Genomic DNA, 25,037 nt, shown 5'->3' with positions numbered 1-25,037 from the left:
AAACGATTATCCAGATAGTAAAAGGTTAATTTAATAGTTGATAACTAATCGATTAATCGTTGCTGAGCTATATCTCTGTGTTCTGTCTGTGGTCAGGACTTTGATCGAAGGTCCCTCTTCACTGTGACATCCCAAGGCGTTACTCCCAGCAGCCCTTGCTCTCAATCTCTCACTCCGCTGGCGTCGCAGCACTACCTGCAGCTTCTTCAGCAGCAGCTACAGCAGCAGCAGCAGCACACACAGGTGGCCGTCGCACAGGTAAGACACAGACACTATTTGAACCCTTTACTGTGTTACACCTACAATATAATAATTTTCAATGAATCATTTTGTAATGAAGTGAATAAAATGCCTTGTTTTGAAAGATGTTAAATTTACTGTGATGTACGACATGTAAAAGCAGCAAATCTTATAGAGGATTGGACAGATTGGTTCTTCAATAAATAGACAAACGTTTCTATTCGCTTTTTCAACACTTTCATTAGTGACATTAACAGTATCTTTGCTCTTTTTATAGTCTTCCGTTGATGGCCTCTCTTCAGAGAGTGCAACCTCAATAATGAATGTCGAATGAATTAAACTTGATACTAACCTGTTTTTACTAAAAGCCAGCGGCATGTACCATTTATTTTCACTCTAATCCTGACTTCAGCTTCAGCGGGCCAAGCTGAACCTGCCAGACAGATCCTGAATTATTAACCTTTATTTGTCTTGTTCAGTAACACTGATGAGATCTTGGTCTGTCACACAGATGAATATTCATTTTAGTCAGCTTGTGGAGACCAGGGGTTTGGTGTAAAATGAAACTGTAACCATGTCATCAGCTGTACTTGGGATACTTTTTCTCATTAGAGACATGTCATAATATTAGCATTTGTCCCACCCATACCTTCCTAGGATGCACAGCACTCGTGTTACCCCTCGTGTTACATCTTTGCAACCAGGTCCTTGCTCACTCTGTCATGTCTGTTATAGTAAAGAGCCAATAATGTGTGCTGTCATCACTTTGTTATGTGTTTTACTGATGTTTTCCACTAGGGGGCAGCACCAACACAGTAATGGAGGGACAGTCAGTGCAGCATGATGGAACAAGCAGAGCTGGAATGAAAATGCATTTGCAACAAAGCACCTCAAGAGCTTTCTGTTTATAGTGTCATCTGAGGCACTGCAACACAAATGCGTATTTACTTTAGTATTTCATGTCCTGTCCGGTTGATTGCACTGCAATAGCAAAATCAACCTGCAAGTTAATGATCTACCGAAATAGCCGTCCCATCGTTACTTTGACGCACGAGACAGAAAATACAACCATTCAAACAAACATTTTAATGGATGATGCATTTAGGTTTTGCACATGAATCAAATCCAAGATGCACACAAACAAACACACCTTGCCCTTTGTTTCCACTCCAGGTGCAGCTGTTGAAGGATCAGATGGCAGCAGAGACTGCTGCTCGCATGGAGGCTCAGGCCCGTGTCCACCAGCTGCTGCTGCAGAACAGGGACTTGCTGCAGCACCTGGCACTGCTCGTTCAGCAGCTGAAAGAGCTGGAGGCCCGCTCCCCAAAAACAACACAACCGGGGCAGCCACAACAGGAGCCTCAAGCTAATGGGCACAGTAAGTGACTGGAGAGGTGCCGGGTGGGAACAGTGTAGTCCCTCTGATGAACTCGTGTCAGGTCAGGTTCCCCGTGTGCTGCAGTCACTGTCACTGCTCACTCCCCTGTTGGCAAGGGGATGGTGTAGCCATTCATGACTCAAACCATGATCCCTCACTGGCTTCCTGCCTGGAAACACTGTCAGGTGTGTTTGATGGGGCAGAAGCACAGCTGCCAGTGACTGAACCCCATCTGCAGGTGAACACAAGTGCTTTTCCCTTTGCACCAGCTGGGTGTTCTTTAATTGAGTTTTTCACTTTTATCTATACTGAGGAGAAAAGGTCCTCCAGCTGCAAGCATGACCAGTTCTTTTAGATGATAGTGATTTTTAAAAAATGTTTCAAATGTCTTGATCACGCCACCAAAGGAGGCACTGAAGTCATGCATAATGAGGACTAATGCACAACCCCAGTCAGTTTTAATGATAAGGAGAGAGGAAGAAAGGGACAGAGAGTGAGTCAAATATGCTTTCTGGTCATTTTTTGGTAATTTTATCTTATTTTTATAAAAGCATTTATGAATTTTCAGATGTAGCTAATGTCAGGTCTGACTCGAAATCAGGGCTTTTTCCTGTCAAAAGCCATTTCAATTTTTATAGCATCCTTTAAAAGCCATACTAAATTATTAAACACATATATCACACTAACTTGTGTGACAGCTGGAGCTGCTTCTCTTTGGTGAGGCATCTGATGTCAGATGGAAGTGGTTATGATGATGATTCTCACAGCTGGTTTTCCAGGTTTGGGTCAGTCAGTCTTGAGCAGAGCTGAGTATTTCAGTTCAGTTAAGAGCCAGTTTCGAAAAGAGCTGCTCTCAGTAGTAGGTTGTTCCTGACAGAGACGCAGACAGAGTGCATCACTCCTCAGAATGGGAAAATCCTCAGGACGTTCAGACAGTTTGTAAAACTGGAGCAGAGGGAGGTTGTTGTAGCTTCGAGCTTGTTGTTGCTTTGCATCTCAATGAATGTATTTAGGTCCTTTTGTTTACTTTTTGTGTCCTGAAATGCCCGAAGGAGTTTTTCACACTCAGCATATTCAGATGTCATATCAGGCTTTTGTTCTTGCACAGCAGGAAAATGCACAGTGTTACTCTTTCTAGTTGCACTTGCCATGGCTGCATACGGCTCGGGGCTGGTCATTCCCACCTTGTTGCACTTGTCTACATTATATCAAATATGTTTCTAATATTCTCGCCCGCTCATGTTTGTAAATGGAGTTGGCAAAACTGAGAAATACTTACAACATCAATATATTGTAGACCTTAATATAAATATATGGTGTAGTTAAATTAACGTACCAACGGTGTCAATGAAAACTGATCATTATGATCTTTGTAAAGGTAGAATTCATGGCTGAGCTATTGCATTGGTGTTCCCGGTGTACCTAATAAAGTGGCCACTGAGCGTACAGAAACTATGTATTTGCAACTGCAGTTGTGTCGATAACAGAAAATAATTCAGAATGGGATCAATGGTCTCACATTGAAATGAAAGTTGAGATTTTACATTAGCCAAGAGCCATTCACCACCCCCACACACTCACACTGTGTAACACCGTATGTAAATAACATAGTTTTATATACAATAGCATCTCTGTACTGAACTAATAGCAGATTATATATTCACAGTGGATTTAAAAACATTCTGTCAGCGTTATCTCGTGCTCACAAGCCCACTGAGAGTTTTGCATTTATTTTGGTACACACACCACATACACACTTAGTCCCTAAGGAGGATTTTTGGAGTAGGGTATTTTGTATTTACAGCAGCTAAAAGAACGGTCCGTCTTGCCAAAATAATAATGAATAACCACACACGCACACACACAGGACAGAGTTTATTTAGTAGTTTATATGCATTTGAATATGACGCATCATGTTTTGTACTTGTATTAATCATGTGAGTCCCTCTGAGAGAAAATGCTAATCCAGGTAATCACAGACATGGCTGACCTGAGTGCTGCCACTGGCACAGTGCCAACCCTCCTTTCTGTAATGAGAGTCAGCACTTAGAGGGATCTTTAGAAAAAGCCAGCGAATAGATCGTGGATTACTCTTCTTGTTATCTTTGCTCATCTTTATGCCTCCACGCTGGCGACAGCCGAGGGCAGAGGCATTATGTTTTCGGGTTGTCCGTCCATCAATCCGTCCGTCCCATTCTTATGAACGCGATGTCTCAGGAACGCCTTGAGGGGATTACTTCAAATTTGGAACAAATGTTCACTGGGACTGATTAAGATGAACTGATTAGAATTTGATGGTCAAAGGTCAACGTGACCACGCAAAACACATTTTTGGCCATAACCCAAGAATTTGTATGCTAATTAGGACAAAGATTCACACAAATGTCTCATAGGATAAAATAATGAAGTGATGACATTTTATATCCAAAAGGTCAAAGGTCAACTTCACTGTGACATGATGATGTTCTGCAAAATCTCTTTTCTGTCCATTATTCAACACCATAACTCAGGGACACAAGGCAGATTGTGACCATATTTCACATTTATTCAGATGCTGAGTTGGTGACACTAATCTTGGGTGTCGACCTTCAAACTGTGCTGATTGAAGATATCGTCCGTGCTGCTGGGTTGAAAATGTGTGTGAAGCATCTACGTTTTGCAGTCTGTAGCTTCTTTGCAGCAACATCCATATTTGAAGCCTTGTAGTCCACCAGGAGCTGATTGGCTGTGCTGATATTGAGCTTCAGGTGATGGTTGTTGCACCATGCAATGAAGCTCTCTATCAGTCTGCTGTAAAAATAGTCTCTCAGTGAGGACAGCATGTTTCTCACTGGACATTATTTTCTGGGATCATACATGTCAATATAGTGAGAACTTCTATTTCATCAAAACATATACTTAATGCCTTTGATTAAATCCCTTCAGAGTCTTCACAACTTGTCTGTTTTGTGGAAGCGTAGAACCAGGAGACAGTAGTTCTAGTTAATGTGGCATTTTGTTGATTTGCTTCCTGTGTTGTTTGTCTCTTCCAGATGGCCCACAGTCATCATGCAGCACAGTTTCTACATCAGCAAAGTCTCTGTCTCTGAATCTGAAGAATGACTACAGCCAGACCCTGAACCAGCTCATCACCTCCACACCTGCATGGCCAATCCAAACCTCACCCCTCTCCCCCACCCAAGTGGACTGTGCTGAGTCCTACCTGAACCTGCTCAACCTGGAGAACAGCACCAAACCAGATGCATCAGTCAACGGAGAGCTGGACCCCTTCATCAGGGCCAGTGGGGCAACGGACAACAAGGAGAGCAATGAGATCGTCCCATTCACGTTGAGGAACTCTGCCAACATGGATGAAAAGTAAGACGACTGTCTGTGAGAGAATAATGTTTTTTAGTACTGTAAGAACTCACATAAATAACAGATATACTCTTATTTGCTTTCTGGTGGTGAGTGACCCCTCTCATGTCTCAGTTTTTGGCTCGTATATAGACAGAATTTTTACACGGGCCAAATATCTACATGTTAATGGATAGAGGTTCTTATATTGCATTATTCCTGGAACAAAAGAACCATGTCGCGGGGACATTCTGATCCGAATACTGTCAAAAATATTGATGGTGCAATATTTTGTGACCCGTTATTATTCTGTGTCTTCCTTCTTTCTGGGGGATAATCATGCTCTAGGTTTAAAACTACAGTTTAAATTATGAAACAGGAAGTATAAGTTGTCATGGAGTCAGTCTGTGAGCTGTGGATTACTTGAGCCCTGTATTATTAGCCTATAGATCAGGGGTCACCAACCCGGGGTCGCCCGCAGCATCCACATCAGTCGCCCGTAAACCAGTTCTAAAAATAGCACTAATCACGAATTAGCTCTGTTTAAAATTTTATTTAATTGTGTTGCTATTCTTTTTGAATTACATTTACAGTGACGTAAATTAAAAAACGAATACATAAAAACGTAAAAAAAATGTCTATCATAAAAAAGGTTAAATATACAAAAAAGGTCAGTCTAGTGCGCATGACAAACCAGCTTTGCTGAGACGAGCTTGTGAGCGCTGCAAAGATGAGGAGACGAACGCGTTTTCTACCTACAAAAACATGGCAGAAAAAAGGAAGAAAACTTATCATTTTCACAGTGAATGGGAGGAAGAGTTATTTTTTTTACTAACGTGAAAGAAAACTGTGTGTGTCTCATTTGCGGTGCGACTATGGCGACGGCTAAGCGGCACAACGTGGAAAGACACTTCAGTAAATGTCACAAAAGCTACCATGCTAACTACCCAGTCGATTTTTGTTAAATCTTACATAACTGATAATTTGTACGAGTTTACGATTTGATAAAAACTGTTAGTGGCTAGTAAAAATTGAAAAAGATTTCCTGCAAAATGTTGTGGAAGTGATCATTTGAAAATGAAACAATTGGATATTGCATATTGAAATGTATCTGTTTCCTACCTTGTTTAATCATTCTGAATAACTATTGTGATGGATCATATGCGATCAGTGTCTTCACATAGAATATCATTAATAATAATATAAAATTAAAGGTACACTGTGTAACCTTGTTATTTCAGAACTGTATTATCAAAGTGGTAGCCCTTTGCATTACTCAGTGCCCTTGAAGTAGCTCTTAGTTTCAAAAAGGTTGGTGACCCCTGCTATAGATGTTTACATTGACAAGCTGGCACTATTAAAAGTAAGTTGAATTAGCAATTAGAAGTTCCTGTCTGGAATTCAGCTATGGATGTTGGGACAGCTATTACTGGATTACTTTGATGCAGAAGAAAATGTAAAAACATGATGATTCTCAGGCAAGTTCTGGAGTTACAAGGTGTATCTGCTTTCTATGATTCCTCAGCAGATTAATGGATGCTTATTTGCGCTGGACATGGAGATAATGATATCCTTGGAGAATGTGAGTCCCGCTCAATCTAAAAGCATGTATATCATGTCCGCGTGGTCAGATTTGTACAGTACAAATTTTGGCAGTCAGGAGCAAAGGCTTTTAAAGTATCTTAATTGCCTCCATGAGTTGTGTGTAGCACTCTCTGATGTAGCTCGAAATGTTCACCGTATTGATTAGAAGAACAAATCAACGGGCCAAATGCAGTAACTTCCTGTTGTTTTTGTATCCTCTTACAACTGTCCTGTTCCTGGTCCTAGCCAAGAAATAGTCCTGCACATAACGGCCCATGAAACAGAGAACTGTCACTTTTACCTTTTTTTGTACAGACAAAACAATCAAGATATATCGTGTGAATTAGTGAACTTCAGAGGTGCTGGTAGGCAGATTTTTGTTTCCTTTGCACAGAGCTGTTCAGGCTGTTTCCCTTCTGTTTTCAGTGTTTGTGCTAAACCAAGCTAAGGTAAGTGCCTGCTGGCTATAGCTTCATATTTAATGGACATACATGAGAGTGATATTGATCTTGTCATTGAACTCGCTGCCAGAAAGCAAATATTTCCCAAAATGTCCAAGTATTTCTTTAATGTGCAAACATGTTCCTGATGTGGTAGCAGTCAGTTTGTGTTTGAAGTAACCAGGCTACACAGTGACACACACAGCATGTAGCTTTTAGTGTTATTAGTGGAGAACAGCTCAACTCAGCAGAAACAGCCTCCAGCTAATGAAAGTGTGACTGTAATCAGGGGATTACAGAACTCGGGGAGAAAAGGGTTTGGGTTAGACAAACAAAGGGGGGATCAGGTTTGAGGTTGAAAGAGGGAATCAGAGACGCTTGTGAAAGAGAAAGAGTTTGTAAGAGAAACACAGAAACTCCATCAGCTTTAACTCCCATGTTTCTATTTCATCAAACTACTTGTTTTGAGAAGCTGTTAAAAAAGTCGTCGAGGGAGTAAAGACACTAAATTGAATCATTTTCTTTGGAATAATTCATGATGAATGTGTTTTGCTTTTCGGGGATGTTTGAGGCTCTATTTCTCGCTGTCTCGCGCAGTTTATCTTGCGAAGCGCTTTCCCAACTACTACTACTACCTTTGACTTATTCTCTGAATGCACTGGCATGCAGCTATGTTACACACAAGCAGCCCTTACCTTGAATGCATATATGGAGCAACGGCATGTAATTACTTTTTAATGAGCTTTTTAATGAGCTTTTAATCTCCTTAAAGCCATCACAAAGACCAGCTACAGTCAGAAAATAAAGCATTTACTACATAAGATCAAGCAGAACTCTCAAGCAGGACAAAGTCATGAGTCCTTTTCCTTTCATCCCCCTCCTTCGCCCTCTCATCCTCTCACTTAATTTGTCTCCCCTCTCGCTGTTTTCTCCCTCCGTCTCTGTCTGGAAGCGATCCACAGCGAAATCCCCAGAGGAGACTGTGTTAAAGCTGATTTCAAATCAGACAAGGAGAAAAATAAGGAGATGGAATTGACTCGGCGGTGTAGTGTGTAGTTGGCGTGCTCGCGGATGCTGGAATTTTGTGTGCCTGCTGTGTTTTGTGAGTTTGTGTGTGTGTGTGTGTGTTTGTCTGAAGCAGCTGCAGCTCAGCTCCCTCACATCAGACTCACATCCTGTGGTTTCCTGCAGCACAGGCTCCCAGCCAATCCCAGCTGCCAACCCTTCACAACCTGAAACTCAACCCACGACATATGTAATGTTTTTTTTCTTTTCTTTCTCACGAGCAGTGGGGGGAAAAAAAATAAAAGGAAAGACAAAAGGGAACTTCCGATGTCTTCCAAAGAGAGGCATCTTGTTACTGTACATTTCCATCTGAACATTAGTTTCATCTGGAAGTGTGTTGTGTGCCAAACTGAAAACCCTCCTTTCCCCTTCATTTGTTATTCTTCAACAACCAGCATCTCTTTTCTCTCTTCCTTCTGAGCTCCTCTGCTCCACCACATCCTCTATTGTCAGTCTCAAAGGCTTTAGATGCAGTGCTGCAGCTTTGAAACATACCACCAGGACATTTAAGGCTCTTTTTCTTGAAAGTGACTTCCCCCTCTCTACAATCCTCCCCCTCTTTTATTGGCTTTGGTTTGCCTCCTCTCCTGAGTGACATCATCTTTCTATAAATACCAATCATAAAAATTTTATGCAGGGTTTATACACAAATGGCAAATAAAAATAATGAAAAGTCGGGTTATTACTACACCGTCAAACACAAAAATCATTTTCCAGCAACTTTGCAAAGGAACTTTATGTTATGAAAACAGCTACGACCCTCCAGTGTTTAGAATTGTTGTGCAGCTTATGTGACGCAACTATATCTTTCAATCTCACAAAAGCATTGGAAAATACGGAAAAAAGTGGGATTCAGAAAAATGGGAACTTCAGCTCCACTGTGTTTCCCTCCTTTGCATTACCTTTGCTGCAGTCAGACTCTTGTACCTCCCCCACCGCACAGCAAATTTTATTGCCTCAATGTTGAGTGAGTGGCCTTATTTTATGTTCTGCGAGCTAGCAGACAGATACTCCTCTCTCACCGTCTCTCCTCCTCTTCCTCCTCCTGCCTAAGCTGACCTCCCTCCCCCCGGGTCCAGTGCCGGTCACGCAGAGCAATGAAATCCGTTCACTTCATGTTATTACTGCAATTAAGCTTATTGTCACCCAACACGGACTGTATCCATGTGTGCTCTCCAGTTGGTCCACTGACTCTGGTACTATATGATCACTGCATATGGTATGTTGGCACACCATAACAGCATTATATCTAACCATGTAGTGAGTCACGCTTTACACAACAAAGACGGGGATCGAAGTAGGATCAAAACAGGATGTAATAGTATTCTTAAAATACACTTTGTGGGCAAAACATTGAACTGTGTTATTCACAACTTTTTGAGTCATCAACCTCTTTATCTGACAAACATGGAAACAGCCTTCCCAGCGCCCCTGTGAGGCTCTACTTTAGTGCACTTGACAGTACGTTTAGCTAAATGCTGACATCTTCACAATAGTAGCAGTGCTTTTAACACCAGCATGCTAACACCATCTCAGTGATAATGCTAACATGCTGATGTTTAGCAGGTGTAATGTGCGACATGATCACAGTCAGAGGTTTGCATGTTGGAATGCTAACACAAGTAGAGATGAGGCTGATGAATGTCTGTGCTACATTAAATGACAGTCCAACCAAACGTTCATGGGAATTTCCATTCAAAGCTACAAAAGTTAACCTCACATTGCAGCTAGAGGAAAAGTCAAAGCTTCACCAAAGTCAGTGGGAAACATGAATGTCTGTAGAAAATTTCAGAGCAATGTATCCTGCAATTGTTCAGATATTTCAGTCTAGACCAACACACCAATATTGCCATCCCTAGAGCCATGTCGCTAAAAACAGCAGCAAGCCCACACAGAGTAAAGAGACATATGGCGACCAGCTTATATGAGCACCCAACTATATATTATTCACAAGTGAGTCATGTTTTCCTTTGGCATGGTATAGACTTCTCACACACTTTCTCTCTGACAGTTTTGTATGTTGTATAATCACTTTTTCTGACCCTATCTGGTGATCTTCCCTCCCACTCTGTATTCTTTCTTTCCTCATCATTAACACCAGCGCCTGCATGTAGGAGCTGCGACGTAGTCGGAGCGTAAAGGACGATGTTTCCACTGCTACATGCCATCGTTTGGAGATAGAAAGCCATTTTTAAGAGCTTTGTGTCGTCAGACTCATGTGTCAGGAGAGCTGGAACGCCGGCCTGTCACTCTGTCACTGTGAATAGTGTTTGACAGTACCTCTGTCAGGCAGGGATGCTCTTCAGAATGTAATCACTTGAGTTTTCAAGTTTAGCAGTCATTTTGCGGTTCCCGTCACACTCTTGCAGACTCTCACGTTCATCCACCTACATGCTTAAGCCCCCACACAGACATCCCACACACACTCCGATGGGCGTCGCGTGTTATTTTCTTTACAAAAGCAAGAAGCTTTTACAAAGGCCCAGTGTCCCTTCGCTGAGTTTAAACCTCCTACTTGTTCTTGCACTTGCTTTGTCTGTGTGTGTCTTTGTGTATGTCTCAGATGCTGAATTTTAAATGATTATCTGGTAACCTTTCTTTTTCCAGACATGCCTAAAGAGAAAGGTTGAGATGTTTTGCTGTTTTTTGTCTCCACTTGTTGATCTGCGGACCTCCTACTGGGTGTTTTTGAAATGAGAAAGTGTTGATAATTTTTCAGGCTGTTCTCTTGATTGTTTGCTTTGGTCCTGTTTTTTGAATGGTGAAGCGAATAAGCATGCTGTGCCTATGAGTCATCTGTATTGCCGACACCGTGGGGGTTCGCTTTAACTTCTAAAATACGTTTTCTGCTTTCGGCTCTATATTGATTTTCATGTGACCTTTAATTATGAACAAAAAAGTGATCCTTTACACACCATCCCAGCGGTAGTTTCGCTCTAACTCCATCTTCCCATCGATTTGGGCTCATTTTAGTGTAAAAGTACAGTAACTTGCAAAGCTTCGTATCCCATCACATTGTTGCAGTAAGTTCTATTAACATCTTATTGTGATAATGCAGGAGAAAGTGGAGACTTTTTTTTTTATCCACCTCACTGTTCCTGGGGTGGATCTTTGAGATGGGCTATTTTGTGCACATCTGGTTCCAGATGTAAAAGTCCCATTAATTCTCTCAGTCACAGTGAGTCACAGTTGGAGCACTTCCATAGCCTTCATGGTCATGAAACTCTCCCAGCTGAATCATCAGTACAAAAGCAAAAATCTTGTTCTTTGATTAAAAAGTTGAAAGTACAAGTCTGTGTACACAACAACATAAGGTTAGAAGTTAACTGCAGCAGCAGCTAAAGATGTTGTTGTTGTTGGGAAAACATTTAATTTGTGGCTTAAATCAAGACTTTTTCATATTCTGGTTCAATTTTGGATTGTTTAGTTAGTAATTATGGTGAGGTGTTTTGTTCCCAACTTCAAAGCTGAAGCATTTTAAATCTGCTACCATCTGATTTGGGCCTCCTACTGGCTTTTTTTTTTCCCATGGCAGCTGTAGCCAAGGCTCATGGGAATTGTAGTATTCAGAGCCTTCCATCATGCTAAACTGATGAAATCAAACCAAAACTAAGTTGAAATCATAAACTCGTGGCCTTAACATAAACCTACAGGTTTGTCACTCATGTGTTTATATCTTGAGTAATATTGAGGATATCATTAAAAGAAAAATTTTAAATGAGGAAAAACCAGCAGTTCCTCTCAGTTTACATCTACATTGCTGTCTTTTTGGATACCGCCACAGGCCGCGGCAGTGTTGGAAATGTTAGAATCCTACACATAAGCTGCGTCTCCGCCAAGCAATCTGGTTCAGTTTAGTTCATTACACATTAGAATGGTTATTTTCACATTTCCATTGTCAAAATCACTCCATTCTGTCCCGTTTTTTTCTCTTTACTCTTCTTTTGAGTTACGTAGCATGCTGATACTTATAGCTGGAGCTAGAAACACAGCGACCGGTTGACTGGTCAGAGAGGAGCAACCAGAGTCATCTCATCTGCACTCTCATGTAGGATTTCCCAGCTCTCAATCTTTCGACCTGCAGACCTGCAGCCTTTACTCAAACAAAGCTTGTGTCTCCTTCATGGAATAAACAGCCACATACCACAAAGAAAGAACGTCAAACAATCAATGTCCTCCATTGTGTTCTTGTTGCTGTAAGAAGCATGGCGTAGTTTAAACTCTAATGTGTGCATAGTGAGTGTGAGGTGTCGTGAAAGAGCGAGGCAGAGAACTCACGGTAAATTTAGGAGGAAAAGGTTAGCAGGAAGTTGTCATTATGGTCACAGTGTGTCAGATAATGCATGCTGCAGCTTCTCGAGGCCGGGAAAAGTCTTGTCTGTTGTTTCCCAACTGCTGGAAAAGTGTAGAGGGGCACATGTAGGTATGGGTTAGTGGTAGTGTGGTTTCAGTGGCCTAAAACATGCAAAATCCTCTGTAGTCTAACTGTCACCTCTCTTTGGTACAGGTGCGAGGACCCTCTCCTGCTCTTCCTCTTCCTCATCTAACATCCCTCATTTCCCCATCAGTCCGCTTAAAAAAAACATACCCCAGAATAACACCCAACGAGCTCATGCTTTCCGTCGTCCCGTCCTCATCCCCGTCCCTCTCATCGTTTGCTGCACCAGCCCGCCTCCCCCTAGGAGCCCAGGGAGCTTTCTGCCACTGCCTGAGCCCCCTTCTTGTCCTCTTCCTCCTCCTCCTTCTCCTCCTCTTCTTCTCCTCTCTGCCCCTTCTCCTCCCTCTATGTGAGTATTACTCATGACTACCAGCATGTGGAACCTGTGTCTGTGGCACAAGCATGGGACTGGGCATGTGGTGGGTGAACAGTGTGGGTGTTTGCTGGCTCGTGTGTCGGTCTCATCAGTGATTTCTCTGCTAATGGCTGCATAATAACCTGCATTTACATGCGGATGTGGCTCTGCAAATTCATAATCACATTAGCATTGAGGCAATCAATGAGTCACACATGTCTTATGCATGGTAGCACTGTCTGTGTTTTATTTTTTTCACACTTTGCTGGACTGTGAGTGCTTGTTTTGTCTTACTTTGATGACAAAAATAGACGAAATGTTCTTGTCAAGATGCGATTATATTGTCAGTGGAGGTTCCACCTGAGCAGTTAAGCTGTCAGAGGAGAGGCAGAAAGGATGTTGATGCACCTGCCTCACTGTATACTCACCATGCAGTTTATGTGTGTGTGAGTGTGTGTTTTTGTCATGTGCATGTTGCCACCATCTTCGAGGTGGAGAATGTAATAAGCCGAGCCTCAGGCATACGGGCTCACACATGCTGTACTGTTGCATGTTGTGGCAGCAGCCAGTAGAAGAGCAACACAAGGAAATGAACTCATTTGATTTTGTGGCCTGAACAACTGACAAAAATAGCCTTTAAATAAATAAGAAGTTATTGAAATCCTACCACTGATCAGAACAGAACTGTATTCAGTAAAAAAATGGATAACAAAAAGTGAGAAAATAAGGATCATGTAAAAAGGATAATGTGAGTAACTTGCAGAGACAAGTAAATTTCAAGTCTCTGCAAGTTACCTGAACCAGCGGCTGCCTGAATGCAGCACTAGAAGGAAACATTCAAATATTCTTCTTTAGCAGGAGTACTCACTTGGACAAGCTCCTAAGAATCTCCTTTAGTGTGAAAACTAACATCATGTTATAATGAGTACTGGAAGATTTTTAGTACTGTGGGCCATATCACACACCCCAAACCTTAGCTTGTCTTTCTGTCTTTGCACACCTACAGTAAAAGAGGAATATTTGTTAAGTTTAATGTTGAATAAATCTTCTAAGTTACAGAAGATTTGATCATTTCTGTGGTTTGTAGGAAACATAAAATCACCCTTTTCTAGTCACAGTAAATAGAAGAATAGAAGGAAAAGACAACAGCAGCTGAGATGCATGGCAGGCGGGCTGAAAGAGGCTAGAGCGAGATGAATGGCAAGACAAAGGTGGAGTAATAAAGGGAGGGGTAGAAAAATGGAGAGTAAAGACACGGTAGAGGGAGATAGGGCAGTGAGGTGGAGAGGAGTGTCAGTGTGACAGAAAAGAGGAGTGCTGAGTCGAAGTTATGATAATGAGAGCAGGGAGGCGGAGAGGCAGCCTGCTCCTTCATCCAGCTGCTACTTCATCTCCACAACTTGGCAGCACAAACATTCACATTCAGAAAAAAACAGCACGAGAAAGCACATCTGAATGAAAGGGTCGGAGGGTTTCATTTTGCTTTAGGAAAACTATACTCCATCACTCATTGTCGCATCACTAATGCAATTTCCTCAAATTACTAATGTAATGAATTTGTTGTCTGCAAAATTGTTAGTGGGAGCAGAGACATCACGAGATGTCTTCTTGCCCACATGTCAAAGTGTCCTTGAGCAAGAAACTGAACCCAGTGCAGTCCTTATTGCAGGTACCAAACCCAGATGAAAGGGGGGGGGTTTCACCCTCCGGCAAAATATATTTGCGGATCTCCAGCCAGGTGATCTGTAGCCATCATTTTACTTAAAGTAATTTTCTTTTCATTGTCTAAATTAGCATATTTGCTAGTAGCTACTAACTGGCTAACTAGCTAGCTCCCGTGTCAAAGTTGTAATTCAGTCATTCATTTGCAAATTATTTGGGAAAAATCATCAGCAAATCTTTCAGTATGGAAATGGGCCTTTTGCACAGTTTACCTTTTTAACTTATTTTCATTAGTTTTGAGAGCTAAAGGTATTGATTCCAAATAATGACATTTTCAAAATCTATCATTACCTTCCTACTTCATATTATCATCATGCTACACACAGACTACTGTAACTGTTCAGTGATGCGCACGTACCAAACACAAATCAGCCCGCACAATAATCTCAAATCACACAAAGTGTCAATCACTTCACATGTTTGTGTGCAGGCTTTGCTATCCAGCTCATCTCTGCTGAGCTAGCATTGTCATACCCAAGCTCAAACAGCCATGAAGTTTTTAGAGAGAGATTTTAGAAAACAAGGGATAGATTTACGTGTTATTTACAGTAACGATTAAATATATATAAAGTCAGATTTAAGACAGAGAGTTGACAGACCAGTTATTGGCCTCTTGGCACATAGTTCTTTGAGTTAAATGCCAACATTAGCATGCTAACATGTGCACAATGACAGCACTGACATGCTTATGTTAATTAGGTATAATGTTCACCATCTTAGTTTAGCATTTTAGCATGTTTGCTAACTAGCAGAAACTCATTAGCTCTGCCCTTTTTTTTTGCCTTGAAACAAATTACTGGACAAAATTTAAATGTCCCAGATTTCATCGCAGTTGAACCAATAATTGTTGGCAAATTTCACTCGAAAGCACAGACGTGAACCTTACGGAGGCTCGGGAAGAAAAAGTCAGTAGGCTTTATCTTCTGGAGACCATGAATGTCTGTACCAAGTTCTGCACCAATCCACCATGTAGATGTTGTGATATTCAACAGAGGTAGGGAAAAATTTGACCTGCAGGTCAGACCTGCAGATTTCATGTCAATCCATCCTACAGTTTTGAAACATTTAACTAAAAAACAAAAACATCAGCCTCATGGTGTCACTTGAGGAAATGCCAAGTGATCACCAAAGGCTCCATCCAGTAGGAACCGTGATCGTCTGTACAGAAATTCATGGCAGTCCACTCAATAGTTGTATAAATATTTCAGTCCGGACCAAAGTCGTGGACCCACTGACTGACCACATCACCATCCCTGGAGCCAAGCCACTAATAAAAACTGACGATACCACTTGTGACACTGGAGTCAGTGGAGTTCAGCTTGACTTTTCCCCCACAGTTCCATGTGTGCTTCTCCGTTTGTTAGGAGGGGAAACACTGGATAATTATCTCTGGAGTCGGTTTCCCTGCATCATTACCACAAGTCTGTCGTTACTGTAGCCGTCAACACCACCCTCGTACAGGAGCAGAGACAGTAAATACATCAGCCGGTCACGTAAGTTCATTACCGAGACCAGGATTCAACCACAGACCGGATTTCACAGGGGAACAAAGTTAGCAGCCACCAGTGTAATGCAGAAGGGAGGAGTCAGGGAGGAAGCCAGGCTTGTTAGCTGGTGTGTGTCAGGACTCATTTTCCAGGAGAATGACTGTGATTGTGTGAGGTTGTGCGCTCTGCTGCTTGTCAAGACATTTCTGTGGTACAATCACAGACACTGCAGTGTAGCTATTTCTGGTTTGTGTATGAGGAGGGGGGGAAGCCTGCAGCTCTTTCCTCGCTCCTTTACTCCCCATTCTTTCTTCTTTGGCTCCTTTTCTTTCCCCGTTCCTCTATTTTCTCAGCAGGGGAGCTGTGGGACGCAGATAAGTCCCCAGACAGCCAAAACAACAGGGAGCCGGAGAGAAAGCGAGTTACTGTCTAGTCTAGTAACGGTGTACGTCATGGTGCGCTCGGGCTAATGGGGGATAAAATGAGTGATGGGAGGAAAAGTGGCTTGAGGCTTGTTCTCATACACCTGCTTGGTAAAGAGAAATGATCGTGCTGAATCTGAATTAGCAAAATGAGGACAATGGCAATGTCTTCATGGATCTACATCACACCTTTTTACCAATCAGACTACACTAACCAGTGCCTCTGTTCTGTCCCCGCCAGGTGTAAACAGATGATCCCCAAACTTGACCCCCCTCCACCCTCCATGAACCGCAAGCGGGCCAGCAGGACCTTGTCTCCGGGGTCTGACGTCCCAGCTGTGTCCACGCCGGGAGAGGTCACAGCTAACGATGCGGCCCCCAGCCGCAGCAGCAGCCTCTCGTTCCCAGACATCACCCCCAGCTCCTTGTCGTCCGCTGATTTCCACTCGCTCAGCAACGGCGAGAGCAGCTCCTGCTCGGCCAGCGAGGACTCGGGCGTCCGCTCCGAGAGCAAGTCCCTGCTGTCTCCGCTGCGCGATGACGACGACCTGTTTGGGGACCGCGGGACCTTTCTGACGGCCTCCAGCGGCTGCGACAGCCCCCTGGAGGACAGATGTGAGGCGGTTCTCTCTTCCTCCGAGTCGTATCCCGCTGAGCCCCCCACCCTCGGCTCACATTCGGACACCTTTGAGCACCCACTGCCCTTCTCCTCTCCTATGAATGATACCTGCCTTCACATCAGTTTCTCTGAGGATGAGCTGCTGGAGAGCAACCAGGAAGACCCGAATGTCCCACAGCGGAGTTAGGAGGATGAGCTGACGGGCCCCTGGACACCTTCCACCATGTCCCTCAATCAGCTTTTAATGCAATACTTACTGTCAGACCCTCCTATGTTTGCACTGGGCTCCATTTCAGGACCTTTAATTATTCCGTCCACTTGTGACACAGTACAGACATAGCATATAGCAGTTACTGAGAAATATATCATAATCATATAAATTATTAGCCAATAGACAGATTTAGTATTTTTGTAATGAAATTAATGATCTACTTTACTTTGTAGTGACTAGAATGTTAAGCAGAATACATGTAGCAGTTCTTGCACTAAGGTCACACGTAGAATTCAAAGCCGACGAGGGAACACATTTTATTTTTGCTAGTAGTCGACATTAAAACATTGTTTTCTATGATGTTTTGCTGTGGTGCAACCTGTTGTGGGAAATGTGATTTTCTGTAGATTTGTTACACGATGATCATGCAAATGATGGTGATGTTGGGAAGAGCCTCGCCGTCTGTAAAGCACCTGACTGGATGAAGGGCGGAAAGAAAAGAATAAGAAAGTTGGATACAGGGATAAAGGTCGGGTATAAATAAGCAGATGTAGTTGTTTTTGGGTTGCGCACATCCATTTGTGGCTGTGTAGTATGTTTTTTTTTATTATCGAGCTTGAGTGGGTTTTAGAACGTTTTTTTTCTTGTATTTGGGGTTTTGTCAGACCGGTAGGCCTCAAAGCAGCGACGGAAACGTGAGTTGAATAGCCAAATGGATTGTAGTCTGTGTTGCATTGATTCTGGTGATAGCATGGTGGTAATCCTTCAAAACAAAGGGATTTCCACATTGAATTCAAAATGTTTTGTTTTTGAGAAATGGCACAGGAAGTAGGCAAACCCTCAAAAAGTCGACACAATGTGTTCACGGCCTTGAAAGCTTTGGATTGCACCTGTCTGCGTGGGGAGTCGGTTATAATGGGAGGATAATTGGGGAATCACAGAGGACCTTGGAGAAAGACAACTTGGCAGATGTATCTTCTCTGTTCTGTCTCTCGTTCTGTGAAATCCTGAATAACCAGCAAATCTGTTTCATTTAGAGCTCTCAGGATAAATTACTCTGGCATTGTATATGTCGTCTTTTCTTTGTAGCTAAATCTAAGCGTTGGAAACATTGTGTTAGCTTCAGTTATATCAATACAGAGCTACAACAATCAACAGAAAAAGGGTCCAGTGTGTAGGATTTAGAGGGATCTGTCGGCAGAAATGGAATAAAATATTCACAATTATGTTTCATTAGAATTGGGTTTTCGTTAGAATGAGTTCTTTATCTACAGAGGGAGCAGGTCCTCTTCCACAGAGTCCATCATGTTGCACTGCCATGTTTCTACAGTAGCTCAGAAAGGATAAACTAAACACTGGTTAGAACGCATCTTTCGTGGCCCCCGTAAGGGAGGATGAGGCAAGCAGTATTCATTTGGTTGCAATCTGCAGCTTCACCACTAGGTGCCACTAAATCCTGCACGCTGGTCCTTTAAGTCTTTTAAAATGTACTAGTTCCAGACGCCCAAATGTGAATATTTAATGTTTGGTCTAACATTTCTAGTATTTTATAGTTTAAGCGATGAGCTACAGTTTAATTGACCATGAAAAAAATCATTTGTTGCCACCTTAGAGCTGAACATGCAGCTATTTAAGTTTCCCTTTTCTTTTTTTTTTTTTTACATGCATTACTATAATGCAGGCATATTACTGCGTTGTTAATAGTGATTTATTCAATAAAGGTGTAACCTTTGGCAGGTAGAAGTGACAATAAGTAAATGTGTGAGGAACAGCAGCTGAGTTGTGAGGAGAGGGGTGGTGTACTGGTGCAGGTGTAAAATGCTCGCAGGCAAAGCTTTTAACACCCAGAGACGACGCTCTTTTCAACATCACATGTGGCAGGGAGCTATAACAGCAATAACACGTGGAAGGAAAAAAAAATAAAGAAGAATAGTTGAAGAACTTCAGCACTTACCTGTGTGTTTTTTTCCCCAGAACTTTCTCCTCAGAGGTTGTTTAATGCAGAAAACTGCCCGATCAGACTCTTGTTTAGGTGATCCTGCACACAGGATAATAATAGCTATTATATTCAGGGGCCTCGGCTCACTTTCCTGCTTAATTACCTGTCACTACATGCTTCTTTGTTGGTGCATGTCTTCCATGTAATTTCCCATAACTGCAGCACTGTAAATATAATTTTGTTCACCGACTGATGCGAATGCGAATGTGAAGGTGAAGCTGTGGAAATCATTACAGCAGCTCACAGCTGTATTCAAACCATTAAGTAGCAAACCAGCCTTTACAAAAAGAAACGCTGTTCGCTTCATGTCTTCGGTTTGAATGGGAACAAGCAGCTTGCCTGCTCTCTTCCACTGCCCTTTCACTCTGCATTAATTATGTCTCCTTATGCTCACATTTGGCATTAAAAATTCTTGCCTCTCAAACTCTTTCCCACATGCGTAACATTTTCAAGGCTCCCTGAGACTTTCTGTCACTTTCTCCGAGTCGTTCTGCCCCCGAGGTGCCTTTTCGAAAGCGAGCTGCTGCTTCTTCTCCCTCAGCAAAGCTCGCCTCTGCAGTGTGCACCATCACTGTCAGGCAGGGAACAGGTGACTGACAGGCTTAATGTGTTCAGGGCGTCAGTGGGATGCAGCAATGGGAATGGAAGCAAATAGGAAATCCTTGAGCTTTAAGGTGTTTGAGCTGTTATTCCCCCTGCGCCTCTCTGATCTCAGGAGTGCAAACACCGCCTCCGGTACGGGCTAAACAAGAGAAGTGATGAAGTGCGTGGCAAGTTCTATTTGTGGCGCAGGATTTCGTCCTGTGTGCCTTCACGCCCCCTTTCAACGTGGAATTCCCCAACTGGTCGATCAATAATGCAGGATGTCTGTGCAGCTCAGGATAGCAGCAGCCTTCTCTTGTTTCTTCTCTCCAGAGAGGTGGCCTCCATCTGAGCCTGTTCAATACCAGACTGCATCTGATTTGCGATCAATCCGACGTACCTCCAAAGAGCCAGATCGCGGCCTGATGCTGACTGTTAACCTTGCCTCCGTGGCCTCACACAGGTGCTTAAAGATGATGGCCGTTTAACGATTTAACATTTCTATGTGCCTGGTAACGCTGCTGAAAAGTCATTAGTCTGTATAGACATGTGCGCCTCAGTGTCAGCGATCAAAGCTTTGTGTGTGAGGCTGGCGATCACAGACGTGAGGATGTACCCACATCATATGTCTGCCTGTTTTAACAGCTGCCAGTGGAAATGAAGATAAGACAGCAGATTAGGCTCTCTTGTTATTTTAATGGCTTTAAGAGATTTTCTAGATCATTCAAAAATGCCTTAACATTACGGTCTGATTCTGATGCCAACATTACAGTAGAAATGTGCAATTTTCAAACATGCAATATTGGATCACTGAAGAATGTTAGGGTCAGTGATCCAATATCGCATGTTTGTCTTAACATATTTTTACGATGAGGTCCTGCATTCATCCTGGAAAACCTGACCAATTTTCCACGGAAAACACCATCAAACACATCCTAGAAAACTGGACTAACTTTGAATCATACATTTAGTCTGTATGGTTCAGTCTACATTCGTCCATAGGCAAAATTGTAGGCTTCTGTTTGTGTTGTTCAGACAGCAATGGTTCATTTCATTCATAAGACAAGGGTTCGGGTTATGAATTGATAGCTAATGGTACATTTTATTTACATAGCACTTGCCAAGCATAGAGCACAAAGGTCTTACCAAATAAAATACAATGATGGTGTACTATAACAAATAAAAATTGAATTATAATATTACAACAAGGCAAGAAATTAAAAAAAAAAAATCATGCCAGCCAGTTGGAAATGTCCTGGGAAATGATCTCTGGAAAAGAATGAGACTCTGATTAAGGAAAAACACGCAACACAAGTAACACACAATAACACATATTTTGGGGATGGATGGGGCGAAAACGGCAGCACCACATAATTAAGCCTAATGTTTGAATGATTATCTGTTTATTAAAGGGCAACCTCGCAGGTGCAGACTCACAGAAAGTTAAAAGAAGAGGAGACACCACTGGCGCCGAGGGCGTCACCTTTGCCATCTTTCATTTAAATGCAAATTTGTAATATCAAAAGGCAATTCCTCATTTGATCCCAAATCATTGCAGGGCCATAATTAATATCACTTAAAATGCTGTGCTGTACCTGCTGGTCTTTCCGTACAGAGATTTAGAAAATCATGTGACCAGCCCTGATTAGGGCAGAGAGCAGCACGGACGGCTGTAGCTTGAAGCCTTTATATTCTACACCTTAAGATGATTATTTTAGCTGTCTTATTTAATTGTGTAGAACAAATTGATGCTTTTCAGTTACGACATTTAGCTTTAGCAAAGACTAGCTGCAGCAACCACATCAGCTAGCTTACCCTAGCTTTAGCTAAAGCACACACATTAGCTACCTGTTTGGTTTTTAGCTGCAGTAGTCATAGTTACTGCAAATTTCATAGGCTGGTTACAAGGAAATGCTACATTTCTATTGTGTAATATTTTTAGATGATGAAGAAGATGGTAAAGAGCCAGATTCTTAACACTTTTGACCACATTTGAAGTTACTGCGTGTTGTACTTTTTAAGGGCAGAGTTACATTGAAAAACAACGTGATCTTGTTTTCTTGTTGTGCAACCCAAGGCCTCAGCAAGCAAACTACAGGATATAGCAAGAGAGCGTTAAATTAATCACTTTCCAGAAGGACTTCTGCATAGGAAACCAATAACCAAGCCAGCAGAGGTCAAAGGATGCTGGATCAATTTTCATAACTTCGGTGGACATTCAGGCTTTTTCCAACATTATTATCACAGCCTCACACATGGAGAAAGCTAATCTCATGAATGGACTAAAATGTAATCCAGTATAGAGCAAAAATGAGCTATGAGCTATATTTTCTTGTTGCACTTGGTGTATATATAAGCAGACATGCCTCAGGCATGGTGGAGCATCCCTCTTTGGTCCTGCCCAGCTAGAGTCTTGCCTCACTATGTCATGGCTTTATTAGGAAGAGAGTCATCCCAGATATGTAAACACTGGTGTCAGGCAGACAGATGGAGCTGCGAATAGGAGGAAACGGTAGTGGGACTGCGGAGACATGCAGCAGCCAGCAAGAACACGACGCCTCTATGCCTTTTGCCTTTTAAAAGTCTCAGACAGTGTCAACTTACATCCTCCGAGTGACATTTAGATTTAGCATTAGCATATATCCTGCATCCTTTTATGACAGGACTGTATATTTGGAGTGGATTTATCCACATGTGATATAAATGTGATGAATGCACATACAAACTCCTTACCTCCTCTCTGTTTGCCATTTCTTTTTATTAGCTTGTAGTAAACTCAATGCCAGGACAGACAGGCATAAAGGCTTGTTTTGAGAGCCTGTCAGGCACCTCTGAGTGATGCCTTTAGGTGAGGGGTGTCTGGAGGATACGCCATAACCCCTGGGTTCAAATCATTTCCTTTCCACAGAAATGTTTTCCTTTGCGGTCAAGTGGAGGAGAAGTAATGCTCAGAGTATCCGCCCAGTACTTTTACAACCTGCCTGAAAAGGTCAGCTTCAATCTGAAAGCTGAGACGCTCTTGTTTGCACTCTGAGATCTAATACAAGCTGCTCTTTTTGAAAAGCTAAATATAGTTTGTGATGACAAGACTGGAAAGTGATGTTTTTCCTTTTTTCGGGGGTTGTCCAAAGAAAGAAACACTCGCTCAACATGTCCAGCTAGTTGACGAGAGCTCGACTCGGGGTTGAAGCCGAGGCCAAGAGTTTGACTGCGAACATGAGAAAAGCCTACCAGCACCTCTAAAGCTCGCTAATTAAAATGACGATTTCACAGGCATTTTGTGCCTGAATGTGCAGATAACCAGTATTAATATTTTACCACCCACTGTTCCCCACAGGATGCTAGCACTGTGTAGAACTATCACACACTGCTAGCACATATATACTCATTAATCAGACTCTTTTTGCTTAAAGCTGGACTTTTACATATAGATGAATGTCCGTTCACACGATGCTGAATGAGCCTATCCCAGATAAATCTCTCTGTATTTTGCAGTATAGAACAGTTCTTGAATCTTGTATCTGTGACAATATCCCAGCGCTCATATTGTATGTAAGCCAGCAATGATTGGTTTGCCAGAGCAGGGGGGGCGGAGCCTACGGCGTCATAAGCACGTCGACAGTAAAAGTGTTACCATCTGTTGTCAAGTGAATTTTAAGCAAAGTTTTCAAATGTTGCAAAAAACAAGAAAAAACAAAGAAAATTCAAATTAGGTGCATTTCCATGAGCTGGTTTGGAGCGCATAAGCTTAGCTGCACAAAATGTTTGGCAGGATAGGCTATCTCACGCATAGCTATAATAAACAGAAGAAGAAGAAGGTTGAAAACCAGAAACAACACAAGATGCCTTAACCACCTGACAGAAAAACGGAGAGAGGTTTGCAGGAATTTGTTTGATTTGGGTGAGTTGTAATTGCTCAGCTGGTGTCGGCCATGTTTCATGATGTTTGGCGACAAAGATTATGATGATGTAGAGCCTTATGGGAATATCCATGAAGACGACGACAGCGGAAGCAGCTTCTTTATCGTCTTTGGGGTTTGTAGCGAAAACAGCTGATCAGTCATGTGAGTTATGTTCACATCAGAATGTATTCGGCACAGCTGCTTCCATCTCCATTTAGCATATTAACACTTTTCCAAAAAAGGCAAAAACCACCTCAAGCCAGTGTAAAAACTTTTTCGCAAAATCGTGGAAGTTTTTCAGAATCAAGCTTCTCAAATGTGATATTTCAAATTATGCATAAAAACACCTTAATGCAAACACGGCTCGTGTTCATGTAATTACTCAAACTGCCAGAAGGGGGTGACAAAGCTGACATTTTGAAAAATAGACTTCTTCGCATTCTTGCTTGCTAAGTGAGAAGATTGAAACCACTCTCACGCCTGTCTGTTAAACATGAAGCTACATCCAGAAGACGATTGGCTTAGGTGAGCACAAAAACTCCAGGAGTAACTGCACCCGGCCAACAAACAGTCCAGCAGGCAACCCCCTGTTAAACCACGACGTGCCATTTTTATACGTTGTTTTTTTGCGCAGATTAAATAAACAAAATATAATAAAGATTTAATATCTTCAGCAGCAGCAGTGAACACCCACACAGAGACTATATGCAGCAACATATTGCAGGAAAGAGTAATAAACTGTAGTAATTCAGAGGAGGGTGAAGTCTTGATGGTATATGAGGACAAATAAAATGTGTGGATGAAAACTGCAAAGAATTATTGGACTTATATTGTGTGAATAACAATGTAAACATCATTTTGTCGAAAGCAAAATATCCAGCGGGAGTCTCAGGGATGTGATAATTGATGGTTGTGCACAAAAAGTAAGGAATATGGAATTACAGCATAATATTATCTCTGGCAGCTCTGGCTGAAAAGCGCTGTGGGTTTCTTCCAGCTGCTGTAGGCGACGGGCAGCAGCCTCACTTCTCCTCACTGAAGATCAGAGGACGGAGGGAGGAGCAGGGACAATTGCTGCATGTTATGGAGGAGTTAACATGGGGTCGGAGGTTTGGCAGCCCTTTGGTCTTTGCGAACATGGATGTGGTGTGGTGCAGAATAGTAAAGCAGCGTTAGCCTTGAGCTGCCTGGGGAGCCTTAACGTCACCGTGCTGCAAGTCCAGTGGAGTTTGTTCAGCTCTGATTATTTTTCGTCTG

The 25,037-nt window shown here is 42.4% G+C and overlaps 1 protein-coding gene across 1 annotated transcript in view; it reads left to right on the top strand.

The window, feature by feature from the left end:
* The window catches only part of si:dkey-34e4.1 (carboxyl-terminal PDZ ligand of neuronal nitric oxide synthase protein), a 54,540-nt gene extending 35,609 nt beyond the window's left edge, over nucleotides 1-18,931 (top strand). The window contains exons 8-11 of the mRNA XM_041960546.1: nucleotides 97-258; nucleotides 1,414-1,618; nucleotides 4,651-4,975; nucleotides 16,709-18,931. Coding sequence (XP_041816480.1) covers nucleotides 97-258; nucleotides 1,414-1,618; nucleotides 4,651-4,975; nucleotides 16,709-17,273 — 1,257 coding nt within the window. The 3' untranslated portion in view covers nucleotides 17,274-18,931. The remainder of the gene's footprint in view (nucleotides 1-96; nucleotides 259-1,413; nucleotides 1,619-4,650; nucleotides 4,976-16,708) is intronic.
* The last annotated feature ends 6,106 nt before the right edge of the window (nucleotides 18,932-25,037 follow it).

The sequence above is a fragment of the Chelmon rostratus genome, chromosome 19 (genome assembly GCF_017976325.1).
Source record: "Chelmon rostratus isolate fCheRos1 chromosome 19, fCheRos1.pri, whole genome shotgun sequence".
NCBI lineage: Eukaryota > Metazoa > Chordata > Actinopteri > Chaetodontiformes > Chaetodontidae > Chelmon > Chelmon rostratus.
This window is presented reverse-complemented; position numbering and strand designations above follow the sequence as displayed.